The following is a 17,366-nucleotide window of genomic DNA, read 5'->3' as shown; positions in this document are numbered from 1 at the left end:
CCCCTCTTCTTCATGTCTCTTCTTCATCAACATGTGTCCCCTCTGTGGAGAAGAGACTCTGAAAGGTTTCAGGAACAAAGATTCTCTCTCTTTTTGATCCATTTCTATAAAAACCTGTCCTGAAAAATGAGCTGATCAGATTTTGGCCCACTTTGTGATGTCATAACGATGTTTTGTCTTGTGTAACCATTAGCCAATCAGCAACCAAGGTAACCCCCCCCACCCACCTTATCACCTGAATGTCTCCTAGAGCACCATTAGGGCGCTTTCACACCGGAGTACTTTTCCCAGTATAGTTCCGATATAGTTCAGAAAATATGCGTTCACACCAAAAAAATCCGGAACTAAAATTAGTTCATGAACCTTTTCACCCCCTTTCCCGTCTCTGCTAGAGAGCAGGTACTTTCCTGGGAGGAAAAGGTTCCTCTGTCTGATTGGCTGGGCGGATTGCAAACCACGCCCCGTAAAACTCCCAAAAAGTTTTGTGAAGCCGCCATTTTATTATCCTTGCATTAGCATTATTAGCATTAGCATTAGCCCAGCGCAGAAACGCAGAGAGACTAACTTATGGCAACACAAAATAAAACATGGGAGCGGTGGAGATGAGGAGGTGTCGGCGTTCTGGCGATTTACTCTGAAGGCTTCAGTAGAAGCTGCTGGGACTCCCAGCAGCTTCTACTGAAGCCTTCCCCAACTCCGGGGACTTCCGGCCGGGGACTCCGGGTGGCAGTATACGCCGTGAAGTGGTTTGCGGCCTGCCAATAAACCCAAAGCAGAAGAAGAAGAAGTGACGTCAGCGGCTTCATTTGACTAATCTTCCCTCAGGGACTTATTCAGGTGTGAACGCGATCGGCTCTTTAGTTCATCAACTAACTCAACTAAAGAGTTCTGATGAACTAAGTTCGGCCAAATGTCTCTTTTACCCCTTTCACACCAACGCAACTCCGGTTCAAGCTCCGTGCTAGAGCTTTTCAGGTTCGGAACCGGTACTTCGGTTTATCTCCGGCTCTTTTCACACCGCTCAGAGACCGACTGGTGCTGCCGCTGCTGCGTCATGACGTCACAGTTTACGTCGCTGATTTTCTCCCCAACGGAGCTCACCTCACAACAACAACGGGCCGGGGACTGTGTTGCTTTTAATCATACGAAGCCAGATTAAATTAAATAACGACTTCTCCAACCTTATACTTTTCTCCAGAGTGCCGTGGTTCATTGTTTATTAATGTGTTTCATTTAGCGACCGCTGCAGTGCTGGCCGGCTGCTCTTCAACGGGAGTTTATTCTCCCGTTAGCTCCGGGTTAGCTCACACGGCTCTAAAGTATTCACTGTCTGACTGTCACACAAGCAGCTGTTACATATCCCCAGTTCCCCTTAAGTGAATGTGTGTCAGTCTGAATTGACGCTGTTTGGCATCACAACGCTGTTATGAAAGTTTCTCTGGTATAACATGGGTGATGTTAGCATAGCAACCGAAGCTAAACTGACTACTTGCTAAGCCGTTTTCTACAGGCACTTTTTACCGGCGTATTTTTCATTATGATTCTACTTGTGATAGTCGGACATGACAACCTGTGCAGCCCATGTATTGATTCCATCCGATAGCTGCTATAATAACAAACCAAACGTCTGCCTGCTCTCCACAATGATCAATAACAGCGAACGGATGGTCAAAGTAAGGTACAAATAAACAGAATCACACGAAGCCTGGTTAGTGTTGCCTGACTTTATAAAGCGTGTTTTTTTTTTAACAAGTGTGTGGTTGCGTTCTAGTCACTTTGCTCAGCACTACTGCTGGTTACAACTTTTATTTGCCGTACTCGCCTTAACTGTTAGCTCAGGTTAATCTCGCCCCCCTCCGACGTAAGCGTGACGTATGCGGTTCTTGCTTCTAGACGGACAACTTTTTGGTGCTCGAAACGAACCGGATTCCGGAGCTTAGAGGCGGCTCCGCTGCGGTGTGAACAGGAAAACCCGGTGCTTTTCAAGCACCAGCACCGAACCGGCCCCGAAACACCGTTGGTGTGAATGGGGTATCAGAGGGGCGTGGGGAGGGGCTCCTTATTTTCATCTAAAGTAACAGACAGAGAATCAGCACTTCTGAAACAGAGGGGATTATGGGTAATGCTGCAATGATCTGTTTGGTGTTTCAGCCAATCAGAGACAAGCTCTGGATATATCTGAGACCTGTGATATATTGATGAAGAGGAGGATAACAGGGGACCTTTAAGGAAGAAGCATGCATAACATAGACTCTTATTGATTTTTAAAAAGTCTTAATTTTTGCAAGGTGGAGACGCTGAGGGCCGCCATCAAGTACATCCAGCAGCTGCAGGGCCTGGTGCAGCGCGCGGGGGGAGCACTTCCTGTGGGACCGGGCACAAACAACTGAAGAAGAACCGCCGTCTCGTTAGAGCAGAAGAAGAAGAACTCCAGCTGGACTGTGGACCTGGAGAGGAAGTGAAAGTAAACACTTCCTGCACTCGGACTGAGGAACAGTTTGACTCCGACACACAAACTCTGATTTCTTTAAAGTGCTTTTAATTAAAGATTTTAAAAAATCCACATCTGAAAAACATGGAAACCATAGATATAGATCCCCTCCTTGGACTCCTTTGTTTACTTCTGTAACATAGTGACATCACTGTGGAACACTTGCGCTCCGACACATTGTACGTGAAAGGGGCGGGACATCTCTAAGCGTTTGACCAATCACAACAGGTCTGGCCAGCTAACCAATCAGAGCAGACTGGGCTCTGGTTTCAGACAGAGGGTGAAAAGAGGTGCTGCAATTATTCATTTTTCTGAAAATCTCCAAATGTAGACTTTATTCTGAAAAACTCAGAATTATGACTTTCCTAAATTCTGACCTTTACTGAAATTCTAACTTTTAAAAAAAAACAAAAAAATCGGACTTTTCATTTTTTCTCAAAATTCTAACTTTTTCTCAAAGATCTGACTTTTTATCTCAAATTCTCATTTTTTTCTCTAAATTGAGATTTTGTTTCACAATCACTGACATTTTTTCTGAAAATCACAGAATTTTAGCGTTTTTTTTTCTAACATCTGACTTTTTTCAAAAAAATCCAACTTTTAAAAAAAAACAAAAAAAATCGGACTTTTCATTTTTTCTCAAAATTCTAACTTTTTCTCAAAAATCTGACTTTTTTAAAAAAATCGCAAAAATCTGACTTTTTATCTCAAATTCTAATTTTTTTCTCTAAATTGAGATTTTGTTTTCACAACATCTGACTTTTTTCAAAAAAATCCAACTTTAAAAAAAAAAAAAAAAATCAGACTTTTTATCTGAAACTTATTCTGCAGTAATATAGCCTCCTTATGGGATATTGTTTTGAATATATTTGACATTATGAGATTAACATTAGGCATATTTGAACAGTTATTGATCTTTAAAGATGCATCTGTAGTAAAAATACATGGTTCTTCTCTATGCATTGTAGTAAAAGAATAACGTAGAATATTAGGAATAAGTGTGTTTGAGTAGCGTACTGCAGTAAATATACTCAGTTACTTTCCACTAGTTTAAATGAATCGGTGAGTAGATGAAGGTGTGTGTTTGTGCCGTGTAGCTCCAACAGATCTACAGGTGAGAAAAGGTGAGAGAGACACAGAGACAGTGATCATTAAATATCGATTTCATATTTAATATTCATTGTGAGGAAACGATGAAGCAGAACTTGTTAAACATTAGAAAAATAAAAAGCTTTTTGATTTGTACCTGTGATGAAAATGTGGATTATTTATTCTGACAGCTTTACTTCATTCACTCTCTGTCTTCAATGATTAAGAGCTGTACCGAGTGTTTGAGTGTCTGTCAAGGGTTTGTAAATAAAGATTTGATGATTCAATGTTTTATTTTATAATGAAATATATATTTTTTTTTTATGAATATAAGTGAAAAACGCCCCAGAGGCGAAACCCTTAACAGATATGAAACATGTTATAAATAATAAAATCCATCATTTTTAAACAGGGACACATTTTGATGCAGATTAATGATAACGTTCAGATGTGGGAGTAGCAGTGGCCCTCAGGTGGATCCCTGTGGAACACCACCATATCACTTATAAATAGATAGAACTTAAGATCTACAACTACGACAGGTGCAAACGCGCTACGACTGTTGTTGGAAACTAAAATGTGTTATTTTAACAATGTGGTCACATGACTCCTTCTGATGTTACCGCAGATCTGCTGTAAGCTAGCTAGCTAACGTAGCTAACCTTCAGATATACTGACAAACACTTCCAGTTATGAGACGACTGACTCAGACAGATGCTTTAAAATCCCCCCCAAAAAAAGACACACGCAATTTTTGTCAACTTCTTTTGGTCAATTTCTTTTTTTGTCTGCAACTATTTGTTTACCCAGGGTCAGTTGACCAATAGCCAGGGGTAACATAGCTGCATCATATCAGACCGAGTCATGTGACCGTTTTGTATTTGCAACTTTAAACGCCAAAGCTTTGAACGAGTACAGCTCTGCAGGTTTCAGGTCTTTACGAATACATTGACATATTGACAATTGTATCCTGCATGAGGACGCTTTCTTTTCCTAGAGCTGCTGATTCTAATCATTGATATGAAAAACTGAATGAAGAATCGTTCCTCCTGTTCAGGACCCTGTTCAGGACCCCGTTCAGGACCTTATTCAGTTTTACCAACACCAAGTCAGGGTCAGGGCCACGGGAAGAAAACGTGCTGCTCATTTGTTTTCTGGAGATTCCAGTTGAATAGGAACTCAGAGCGACTGTTTTTAAAATGAAAAATAGCATTATATATTCCCTTAAAACTCAAAATGTGATATCCTTGACGTCCTATGAATATATCAAAATGTAAAATCAGTGTTTAAAATAATTAAATATCAGGAATCATCAGATGTGAATTTAAATGAATGTTTTCAAGTCTGAATAAATCTTCTGTTTGACACGAGAGGCACCACACACACACACACACACACACACACACACACACACACACACACACACACACACACACACACACACACACACACACACACACACACACACACACACACACACACACACACACACACACACACACACACACACACACACACACCACACACACACACACACACACACACACACACACACACACACACACACACACACACACACACACACACACACACACACACACACACACACACACACACACACAGTCTTTGGCTTTAGAAAGAAGAGTAGAAGCAGCAGTTGGAAGAACACTAACCCCTCTGTCTGAGGGTCTGACAGACCTCAGAGGATCCACATTTGAAACTGATTAAAGTGTAAACCAAAATATTTAAAGAAAGGAAACATCCAGATTTTCTAAAATGTATGAATGATTAAATGTTGAAATTATTTGAAAGATAAATGGAGATAAGAATCTTCTCTAGAGTTGATTTGAGACGTTAGCAGGCCGGCGGCACTGAAGCAGAAGAGCAGGAAGTCTCGAGTGTCTCGCTCTCAAGAGCAGCTTCTCATGTCCTCACAACAAACACCAGCTGGCCCTCAGGAGTCCAGGAGAGAGAGGACAGAGGGTTTCCTGGACCTCAGGAGTCCAGGAGAGAGGACAGAGGGTTTCCTGGACTCAGGAGTCCAGGAGAGAGGACAGAGGGTCTCCTGGACCTCAGGAGTCCACGGGAGAGAGGACAGAGGGTCTCCTGGACCTCAGGAGTCCACGGGAGAGAGGACAGAGGGTTTCCTGGACCTCAGGAGTCCACGGGAGAGAGGACAGAGGGTTTCCTGAACCTCAGGAGTCCACGGGAGAGAGGACAGAGGGTTTCCTGGCCCTCAGGAGTCCAGGAGAGAGGACAGAGGGTTTCCTGGACCTCAGGAGTCCAGGGGAGAGAGGACAGAGGGTTTCCTGGCCCTCAGGAGTCCAGGAGAGAGGACAGAGGGTTTCCTGGCCCTCAGGAGTCCAGGAGAGAGGACAGAGGGTTTCCTGGACCTCAGGAGTCCAGGAGAGAGGACAGAGGGTTTCCTGGACCTCAGGAGTCCAGGAGAGAGGACAGAGGGTTTCCTGGCCCTCAGGAGTCCAGGGGAGAGAGGACAGAGGGTTTCCTGGCCCTCAGGAGTCCAGGAGAGAGGACAGAGTCTGATGGACCTCAAGATCCCGTCCTTCAGGCGTCTCAATGTCCTTCAGGAAGTCCCGATGACCTTTAGGAGGTTCTGCTGGCCTTGAGAACGACCCGGTGAGCCTCAGAACGTCTCAATTTCCTATTAATACCTCGATGGCCTTCAGAACGTCTCGATGACCCTCAGGAAGTCCCGATGACCTTTAGGACGTCCGGATGAACTTGAGAACGTCCCGATAAACATAACCAGGACAGAGAGGACAGAGTCTGGTGGACCTCAATATCTCAATGTCCTACAAACGTCTCGTTGACCATCAGGACGTCCAAATGACCTTCAGGAAGTCTCAATGTCCTTCAAACGTCTCGTTGACCTTCAGGACGTCCTGCTGTCCCTCAGATGCCCTCAGTTGCCCTCGGTTGTCCCCAGGCGTAGAGACACCAGGTGACGGTGTGTTGGCTGCAGACAGTAGTCGATGCTGAGCTGGACGTCCTCCACGCGGCGCAGGAAGCGAGATCGATCCCGGGCGAACTGCTCCCAGGGACCCCGTCTGTCCTCCGTCTCCTCCCCCCCGCTCGCAAAGAACTCCTCCACGTCCTCACAGAAACGCACCTGACGAGAGAGGAGGAGGAAACAGGTTCAAGTCCAGCATAAATACATTTAGTCAAAACCAACAGCGGCGTCTAGTTTATATCTGAAATACAGAGGTGGGAAGTTACCAAGTACAAGTATCTCAAAATTGTACTTCAGCATTTGCATTGAATTTAAACTTCTATTCCAACACATTTATTTAACAGCTTTTAACCAAATGCATCTCTAAGAATTAAACGTGTGGACTCTTTAAGTCACAAAAGAGTCCAATGATTTAAAGTGGACCTATCATGCTATATTTAAATGATATATTGTAGGGCCATACCTATATAAGGTATATTTATACGTTTCTGTTTTCAAAATACCAAACAGATCATGCATTTTAGCCATGCCTCTCTGTGCTGTTTGCTGTCTACGGGTCTGATTCTGCTGACCACGCCCCCCTGCAGGAGAGGGGAGACGTGCTCTGATCAGCTGCTGGGCTGTCAGAAGAGGGGGAGAAAAAGAGATCTCCGTCCTCTGGGTTTTATTATATTATTATTAGGGCTGTCAAGTTAACGCAAACAAATTTTAACGCCACTAATTATTTTAACGCGATTAACGCATGTGTATTTTTTGTCCTCGGCCGCCCCGTAGTTTCAGAGCGCATCGAGTGTAAAATACCATCTACAAGCTGATGCTGACAGCCACCGCTCCTGCCGCCCGCTTGTGGCAGACCACACTTCCACGCTCACCTGGCAGGCTGGACTGGCCATCGGGGAGGACCGGGAGTGGTGTGTGTATGGGCGCGACTCGCCGCGGAGCGAGGCACACCTTACGTGTTGTTGTTGTTCGCATCTGTGCTAGCTAGGCTGCGCTAACGGATATAAGGAGCTGTTTCTAATGAAAACAGAGGAGCGACATTTCGCCGACAACTGCGCCGAGCACTTGACTTGATGCAGGTAGCCAGAGAGCACACTCCGTGCGCGCAACATGATTGCCAGCGTCCAGGGCAGCTCCTGTCGAGCATATATGCCTTGAGCTACACCCACACACACACACACCACACTACACACACACACACACAACACACACACCACACACACACACACACACACACACACACACACACACCTACACACACACACAACACACACACACACACACACACCACAAACACCACACACACACACACACACACAACACACACAACACACACACACACACACACACACACACACACACACACACACACACACACACACACACACACACACACTAAAGTGCAATAAGAGTTTAGCATGTCAGGGCGGTAACACGAGCAATCTGTCTAAGCATTTAGCAAAAGTGCTCCACATCCAGACGGAGGAATGCACAAAAAGTCCAAAAGTACCGATAAAAGACCGGATCGATAAGCGGTATGGCTAAAAGTAGTAGTACCGTTAAAACCTTAACGATACCCATCCCTACATCGGAGCACTTTTTATACTTCAAGTACAGGAAGTTGATACTTTCACTCAAGGGAAGCATCCGAGTACTTTTTTCCACCGCTGCCGAAATGGAGCTAAACCGTGAGAATAAAACAGCACCAACTTTGTAATAAAAGCTTTCCTTATTCAATAAATTAATGGACCCTTCATATCAATAACACCCTTCACATTTTAATGCAGATCATCCTTCAGGTTTCTGTGACGATATTAACTTTAACGTCTTAAATGAAAAAGGATGCTCTCATGAATTTAAGAAGTTTTCACATATATTATAATTGTAATTGAGTCCAGGACATAAAGTGTGCAGTTCTCCGTGTGTCCACAGGGGGGCGAGTGAAGTCTGTTTAATGTTCTTCACAATTATCTGAATGACGTATACACACTACCGCCGCCTGCTGGTTAGGAGAGTTATTGCCACTCACGCATGCGCAGTGCGTACGTGCTACTTGGCCGTCGGCTGAAGTCTTTGCGGTGTGTTCCAGTGCGACTGTTGGCTAAGACGCAGGAGACGCAGAGACGTGAGGCGACACCACAGTCGGGTCCGTCGGGACGTGTTCGTTGGTGTCAGCTCGGTGTGTAGCGACCTTTATTCAGAGCGAGGGTTAAATGGAGGGAGACAAAACCCTAGAAAAAGTCCAAGATTTACGAGAAAAAAACTAGTCAACAAACATGTTGTTCCTAATAAATAAACACTATTACCAAGTTGTTTACTTCCAATGATGTGACCCAGAGGATTTGGATCTTCTAATGTATGACTTACTGATTGTTTGAATATTATTTAAAAGCTAGTGAAACATTAATAAAGATAATAAATAAACGCACCTTCTTAGTGACGCTGCAGGCGGAGGAGGAAACGGAGAGTTCAGAGAAGCCGCTGTCCAGACGCTCCTCTGCCTCCTCCCTCCTGTACTGAGGAGGAGCAGCCGGGTTGAGGGGGGGGGAGGAGGAGACAGCCTTCCTGGTTCTGGTCCTGGTCCTGGTTCTGGGCTCCTGAGTCCTCATGGGTCCCTGGAAGTTGAAGGGGCTGTAAGGGTCCGAGCAGCTGAAGGAGCTCCACAGGCGGAGACTTTCTGCTTCATCTGCCTCACTCGCTGAGGTGGAATCATCCCAGGAGTCACTGCCCGACGGAGGGGAGGCGGAGGAGACAGCCAGGGGGGAGAGAGGGAGAGGGAGGAGAGAGGGGGAGGAGTCGGGGGAGGAGTCAGGGGAGGAGTCAGGCGAGGAAGGAGGGATGTTTCTGGGAGGAGAGGAGGTGGCCGTGTGCAGCGGAGCCGTGAAGTTTCGGGGGTCGTACGGGTCAGCGCTGCGACCCAAGTATCTCCACAGACGCTCAGAGTCTTCGTCGTCCGTGGAGTCGGAGAGATCGGACGAGTCTTCGCTGTTGAAGCCGTCATCGTCTTCATCATCTTCCTCAGAGCTGGACCCCCCCTCGGAGCTGTCGTCGCTGCAGGGTTGTCCCATGATGAAGGCGATCGCTTTGTTCTGACAGCGGTTCTGACCCTCTTCCTCCGCTGATAAACCCTTCTCTACCTCCGCTGATAGACCCTCCTCTTCCTCCTCAGAAGTCTCTTTAGTGGGACTACTTTCTGCGGCATCCTGCTGCTCTTCAATCGGAGCGTTCACCATGTTCACCTGGAGGAACAGATCAATAATAAAGAGTCATAATCTGGACACACACACACACACACACACACACACACACACACACACACACACACACACACACACACACACACACACACACACACACACACACACACACACACACACACACACACACACACACACACACACACACACACACACACACACACACACACACACACACACACACACACACACACACACACACACACACACACACACACACACACACACACCTACCTGCACATGTTCCTCCTCCAGACTGGTGTATCCATGGTCCTGCTCCGGGGTCAGAGGAGCCTCCTCACTGCAGGAGGGGGCTTCTGACCTGGGGAGACTGATGGCTGTGGACACCCCCTCCTCCATGTTCTGGACTACATCATGTGTTTCATGGCTTTCTTTGTAAGCCGGCTTCTCTTTGTGTCTTAGTCCAGAAGCTTCTCCCAACGTGGTGCTTGTTTCGGGGGCTTTTGTTGGAGATTGTTGTGGACAAAGCCCTGCAGTGAGGACCCCCTCCTCCTCTTCCCAGGACGGGTCTGACAGCAGCCCTGACCCCCCCTCAGACCCCCAGAAACTGCCCCACCACGACCCACTGCCCCTCGCTGAGTTCCCTGCAGGATCCCAGTCCTTCCCTAAAGTCGCTCTCCCTTCCTGAAAAGAATTCAACACAACATGACTGAAGAAAGTCCTGACAGAAGACAAGTACCCCATCTGAGTTTGCTGGACCAGATTCAGGTTCATTTCATCCGTGTTCTGGATGCCAAGCTCCCGCATGGAGTCAGCGGAGAGCCACGGCAAGCTTTTACCAGGCTCCAGGTGAGAATCAGCATGGAGCCACGGTAAAGTGCTGCCGGGAGCTGCGTCACACCGAAGGTAGGCCAGCTGGGGAGGAACCGGGATCAGGTCTTCCAGCATGAACCCGGCTCCGGTGTCCGCCCGGGCCTCGTTTCTCCCCGGGAGATATTTCTGGAGGAAAGACATCGCGGGCCTTGACAGAACCCCGAGCCACGAGCTTTCCTGAGTGTGGAGCCCGGCGGAGGGGCCTCCTCGCCCGGCCATGGAGGATGCGCTCTGCCCGCTGGAAACATGTCCGTCACCACTCATACTTTTAAACATTTTAGTGCAAAATGTGACTTTTATAATACTATTTATTCCAGTTTTTTTATAGACACATTGACTTGAACACTGCCTGGGTCCTCACACACCGAATACATAGAGTATTAGGTTTATTGTAGCTAAAAACATATAAAAACCGTGTGAGGTTTTTTTGTGATTACACCATTTTAATAACGTCTTTTTTTAAATGTGAACTACAACGCTGTCATAAGGCCAACTGCTTCACCATTTTAAAAAAACACTGCCTTTATGGAAATCAATCTCTTGAAACTAAATGCATTTTTCTCAGTGAGTCAGTCTCTCCTTGATTTTTTTAATTAGTTTTAATTAAACTAATTTTCAGTATGAAAATCCACCTCGACCCAGACAGGGAAACCGGGAATAACGTCCGTCTCCCCGGCTCGCTGCGCGGTGCTGAAACTCCTCTGACAGCGGCGGTTGTTCTTCTTTCTGGAGGAGAATTTATTGGAAACAGTAACGGGAAAAACGGAGGATACATCCAAGTGTGAGGCCGAGAGAAGAGCCATGGTTGTCGGGTTTTAAAATCCCCGTAAAAGAGGCGACGGCGGCCGGCTGGAGATCTCCGGTGTCCGGTGTAGCTTAGCTGTTAGCTTAGCACGAGCAGCTAGTTAGCTCAGCCGTTTGTTAACCGAAGTAAGACAATATTCGATCCAAAACAAAAATGGTTAGATCGTAAACAATGTAAGACTGTTTAATCTAATTCGGTTGACAATACTGTTACGGTTTATCCCGGTTTAAAGTGTAATTTGACCCGCCTGGTAGTTCCGTGTTTCTGCCTTAGTTTGAGATTTCATCAGAAAATATTAAGGGGCCGTCAACATTTTCCGGTTATCACGCACCAGCACGCAAGAGCAGCCAGGGAGCGTCGCGATGTTACTGAGGCAGCGGGGGCGCGCACGCTGTCACTCAGAAGTCCTTTAGTCCTGAAGCGAGGACATTACAGCGAAAGAGACATAGCAGATATCATATAACGCATGCAATAACAAAGAGGCTGACATGTTAAATATAGAGAAGACGCACACATTGGGAATACAAATAAAGACAAATAAGTACTCATCCATTAAAAGTGTACATATTAAGGTTTCAGATACTTTGAAAATGATATATTGCACATACTGACGCAAGCACGCAGCTGACCTGTTACATAATAACATGACTGCTGGCACGTGTTTATCAGCTGGGCACACACACACACACACACACACACACACCCACACCCACACACACACACACACACACACACACACACACACCCACTCACACACACAGCGGTCAGTGTGACTCAATGATAATTTTAGTCTTTCAAGGGAACAAGAAAGTTATTTGTATTGTTAGGCCCTCTAATTAAACCACAAAATAATATTTTTTTAAATAGACAGGGACCAATACAACCCCTGGTATAGTTTCATTTATATATGCATAGGTGTCATTTGCACCACGTGAACCCACCACTTTTTAAAAGTATAACTAATAAATGTTCTGAAAGATAGCGTGCACAAAGAACAGGAACACTGGTTTAGTTTCAAGATGTGTAATTTGGACATGTCAGTAAACTTTTAATAGGACAATGTAATAACTAATATGTCTCCCGCTGTGCAGCAGAAGGGGGCGGAGGCACTACAAATAATTCCTCCTGACTCGACTGAATCTAAAATGACCCACGAACATGTTGTCTGGCCTGTTTTTCCGGAAGTAAATGTTGCTTTCTTTTCCTGTCAGAGAAAAACACACACACACACACACACACACACACACACACACACACACACACACACACACACACACACACACACACACACACACACACACACACACACACACACACACTCAAATCCAGCACTTTTTACGCTGCTATGGACAATCTGGCACTAATGTACATTCCCAAAGATATTGAAGTGATTGTTATTTTATATATTGGTTGTTGTGTGTGATAGGGCTGTGCAATTAATCGTATTTTAATCGCAATTACGATTTTGGCCTGCCACAATTACGAAAACAACATAATCGAAAAAAACGATTATTTTGCTTTGCTAGGTTGTGACAGTGCAACATATTTGATCAAATGTATTTGTATTTATCATATTTATATATGTTTAGTAGCTTGTTGAAGTGCGCTCCAAAATATTTGTTGATCTTGTTTATTGGTATTTATTATTTTGATATTATTTATTTAAATATATATAGATATAAATGTATCATTTATTTTTGTATTGGTTTTTCAGTTGAATTATAGGTTCAGGGAAATCAACACTTAAAAATATACTGTTCAAATTATTATTTGTATTTAAAAGTTCAATAAATGGATGTTTTCAAAGTCATGAATAATCGTATTTAATAATCGTGATATCAATTATTGACCAAAATAATCGTGATTATGATTTTTGCCATAATCGCACAGCCCTAGTGTGTGATGTAGTTTTTATCTTAAGTGTGCATATGTGTAAATGTCTCTGTTGATTGTGTATATATAGGATATACATATTTTATACATATTTGTATTCGGGATTGTAACGGTATTTCCATCTCTCTGGCTGTACACACAAACTGAAAGATTGACAATAAAGTTGACTTGAACAGGCGTGCTCAAGACTCTTAAACAAAGACGGAGGTCATTGGCTTCCTCAATCATGGTCACACACACACACACACACACACACACACACACACACACACACACACACACACACACACACACACACACACACACACACACACACACACACACACACACACACACACACACACACACACACACACACACACACACACACACACACACACACACACACACACGTCTATAGCCTGACTTTAAATCCTGTCTATACAGGTGTTGCTGCAAATAGTCAGGACGTACAAAAAAGAGGGATGGCCCGAAATACAATTTTATTTGTATCTGAAAAAAAAGTGTCCCCACCACTTTTGAAAAAGTATTAAATGTTAAACGTCACTTTCCCATTCTTCTACTTGTTGCTTGTCTTTGATAGAGCCTCACAGTGAAAGCTCTGACCTTAGAGGAAGTATGGAAGAACAACGGAGGCTATAGACACACAAACAAACTGAATAAATACAACCAACATGGCTTTTTAATTCAAGTTTATTTTGTAGTGCAAATAATACAAAACATGTTTCAGAATGAAATGAATACACATTAGTGGATAATCTAATCACATTATGAAGTTCAGTGTGTTCAGTACATTCTGCTCCTGTCGACTCCTTCAAATCACTGCAGCGTGTTTCCATCAGCCAATCACAGACCTGCCTTTTAATAAGAGAGGGTCAGACTCAATCCACCCAATTCAGTCAAAAACCTGCCTTTTTAGGAATGGAAGATCAGTATTAGGTTTATGTAGGTACAAAATAAACCTCAAAAACTTGTGACTTTTGAGGTTGTTTGTGAACTTTAATTGGACCTACAACGCCTCTAATACGCTGTCATGAGGCCCGATAGCTTAGTAGTAGTAGCTGAAATAAATGTTCACTATGAAAATCAAAACAAAATGACAATATATTTTATGTTTTTACACCTGGAATATGTGTTTTGAATAACGGCTGCAACCAACAACAGTTTTAATTATATTTATGTTGCTTTAGATCAATGGTTTGGTGTCCGTCCCAGCTCCTCAGAGTCCACGGTGATGTGTTTAAATGTCCATATATGACCCCTTTAATATGAGTTATTTTTGACTGTGGACGGACCAATGGGAAACACCATGATGTGATTTAAAGCCATCTGATTGGCTAATTAAAGAACTACAGGAGAGCATCAGGGTCAAACATCACAACGTTTTAACCTGAAATCACATTTTAAAGACCCTCCATTAGGTCCCTTCCTCACAGCGCAGAAACACGGAGGTCGCTTCATAAATCCCAAAAGTACAAAATGACGGGAGATTTTTTTCCCCCCCCAAAAAAATGAGGAATGAAAATGAGCGTACGATCAGAGCTGGAAGGCAAACAGGCTCATGCACCGCAGATAGAAAATCAAAGCATCCGCACTATAAAAATATCCCGTTAGCAACACGGAGCTAAGCTAATGCTAAAGCTAAAGGCTTCTCTTAACGTAAAGGAAGTGGACTACGACTCCGCTAGCCTCCGCACGTCAATGGGAATACAACTGTATGAAAGTCAGGACAAGTTTAAATCGTGAAAATCGTGAAATGTGTCATCGTCCCTTTATCTGCTGAAAGACTCCATTACCCAGCATGCACCTGTGTGTGCTGACTGAAACATACATCATTGTTATTGTTATTATATTAACTTCTCTGTTGCTTTTTGAAACGGTGCACTCGGGCCATTATTTGTAATGTACGTCTGTAATTATTCACGTTTATCCCACGAAGTTTTTCCACTTTATTCTCAGGAAATACTGACGTTTCTTTACTGTCAATGAATGACTTCCAATCTCAGAGACTACTCACGTGCTTTACATTTATATCTATGTTTTTAATTGTGTATTTACGCACATATCTGACATTAATCTGATTTAATCTTTTGAGTTATTGCTTGTAAATAACATCTTTAGTCTCAGATGACTAATTAATTATCTTTAAATGGCCCTAACACGCCGTTATAATCTTTATTTTCCCACAGAAGTGATTTATATATTTAAAGATCAGTCAGAAACTAAACCTGTGTGTCTTCATTTAAATTAGTAAAAAATATTTTGTGTTAAAACTGTTCCCGTTAAATCTGAAGTTTACATAAAGTTTATCTCATTCATCTTTAAGTGACTTCGTTTGTTTGAAGTTTAAAAGAATAATAAAAAGAAAGCCAACACTTTTTAATCTAAAATGACCGATAAGAGTCCAGAGTCCCAAAACAAATCAAACGTAGTAAAACTATAGAGCAGCAGTTCCCAGAGGCTAAATAAAGTTCTGATTGGTCAATTCAGATCATGTGACACGTTGTTAATCCAGTAGAGCAGACCGCTGTCAAGGACTGTAAAGAAAGGAGGTTCAAATAAATGTTTCCTGTCCCCTTATTGCAAAGCTTTACTCCTCCCTGGAACTGCAAGTATATTTCATTGTAACTGGTGAAATGTCCTCAACTGAATCAGGGGTTCCCAAACTCTTCAGCCCGTGACCCCCAAAATATCAGTGCCAGAGACTGGCGACCCCCCACCACGTGAATTGTCAACGGGGGGAAGGGGGGGCCGTGCTAGTGAATTGTCAACGGGGGGAAGGGGGGGCCGTGCTAGTAAATTGTCAACGGGGGGAAGGGGGGGGCCGTGCTAGTGAATTGTCAACGGGGGGAGCCTCGCTGCGGGGACATTCTACAGATGGCCAGTCCGCCCCTGAAAAATGTCTATGCACACGTTATTATTAATAATAATAATACAAATAATAACACTTTTTTTTTTCTTTTTTTAAATCATCTCGCGACCCCCCACTTTGGGACCCCCACTTTGGGACCCCCACTTTGGGACCCCCTGCTCTAAATAAAGAATAGTAGTCAAAAAAAAAGTCAATACAAAAACCAATGCCTTGGCGGCCCACTAGGGGAACCGCTGCTCTAGAGGATCCGCCACAGGGCTTTTACTTTGAAAGGACTTCATCTCATTAATCTTTAAGTCACTTCGTTGTGAAGTTTGTTTGAAGTGTAAAAAGGACCTGATCATAAAAAAAAGAAAACCAACACTTTTTAATCTAAAATGTCCGATAAGAGTCCAGACATTTCAAAACAAATCAAACGTATTCAACTCCAGCGGATCCGCTCCAGGGCTTTTACTTTGAAAGGACTTCCTGTGTGTGTGTTCCTCAGTGGGCGGAGTCTGCGCCCCCCAGGGGGTGCCAGTCCACCCAGTGCCCCCCCCGGCACCAGGCCCCTCAGAGGGATGAAGGCCTCCCCCAGCACCGAGCTCTCCCAGAAGGGCCCGTCGCCCAGCACCCGCAGGTGGATCACCCTCTGGTCCAGGTCCCCCCGAGGGAGACGCTCGTACACCAGCTAAAGGGACACAACAACAACAACAATACATTTAAATAATAATAATAAGATATAACATGTGGAAACCCCCACCGCTTTAAAGGTCTCCTATTATACTATTTTTAGGCATATATTATAGGTCTCAGATATATAAAAACATACAAAAGTGTTTTGCTCAAAATACCAAACAGATAATGCATTTTAGAAATCCCTCATGTCCCTCTATTTCAGCCCCGTTACTAAAGTGCTGATTCCAGTACAGGTTAGCTCTGAGTGTTAGCATGCTAATGTAAACACAGACCATATTACTTCCAGAACACGTCTCATTGTTTCTGACAGCAACGTTTCTGATTGGCCCGTGGGTGTAAAGCCCGCCCACATTTTAGTAATGTGGTCATGACGCAGCAAATCTGGATCAGCTCCGTTGTTCCCCCGTTTTTAGAGATGTGGGTACGGAGGAAAAGAGAGAGGGGTTTATTTCCTGATACTTTGAGAGTCTCCTGAC

At 44.2% G+C, this 17,366-nt stretch overlaps 2 protein-coding genes across 2 annotated transcripts in view; both read right to left on the bottom strand.

Moving 5' to 3' along the window:
* Positions 1 to 6,436: 6,436 nt before the first annotated feature.
* LOC117471969 (protein phosphatase 1 regulatory subunit 15B) lies at positions 6,437 to 11,761 on the bottom strand. The gene is made up of 3 exons (XM_034117176.1): positions 10,043 to 11,761; positions 8,981 to 9,790; positions 6,437 to 6,710 (listed from the first exon to the last, which is right to left on the bottom strand). Exons 1-3 carry the CDS (start codon positions 10,916 to 10,918, stop codon positions 6,504 to 6,506), a joined length of 1,893 nt encoding a protein of 630 aa, XP_033973067.1. The 5' UTR covers positions 10,919 to 11,761; the 3' UTR covers positions 6,437 to 6,503.
* Positions 11,762 to 16,192: 4,431 nt separating this feature from the next.
* The window catches only part of LOC117471970 (phosphatidylinositol 4-phosphate 3-kinase C2 domain-containing subunit beta-like), a gene marked incomplete at its 5' end in the record, with an annotated part of 25,944 nt that continues 24,770 nt past the window's right edge, over positions 16,193 to 17,366 (bottom strand). Inside the window, 2 exon segments of the mRNA XM_034117177.1 lie at positions 16,193 to 16,749; positions 16,751 to 16,882. Coding sequence (XP_033973068.1) covers positions 16,696 to 16,749; positions 16,751 to 16,882 — 186 coding nt within the window.

This window comes from Trematomus bernacchii, unplaced genomic scaffold, assembly GCF_902827165.1.
Source record: "Trematomus bernacchii unplaced genomic scaffold, fTreBer1.1, whole genome shotgun sequence".
Classification (NCBI taxonomy): domain Eukaryota; kingdom Metazoa; phylum Chordata; class Actinopteri; order Perciformes; family Nototheniidae; genus Trematomus; species Trematomus bernacchii.
The sequence above is the reverse complement of the archived record's forward strand: the minus strand, read 5'-3'. Positions and strand labels throughout refer to the sequence as shown.

What these genes read in the sequence shown, in the direction of transcription:
- LOC117471969 (XM_034117176.1), bottom strand. Translation starts at nt 10,918, where the DNA reads ATGTTTAAAAGTATGAGTGGTGACGGACATGTTTCCAGCGGGCAGAGC. An exon ending in TGGAGGAGGAACATGTGCAG is followed by an intron (nt 9,791 to 10,042) that starts GTAGGTGTGTGT and finishes CTGTTCCTCCAG; the next exon opens with GTGAACATGGTGAACGCTCC. An exon ending in CCTGCAGCGTCACTAAGAAG is followed by an intron (nt 6,711 to 8,980) that starts GTGCGTTTATTT and finishes CTCTCTCGTCAG; the next exon opens with GTGCGTTTCTGTGAGGACGT.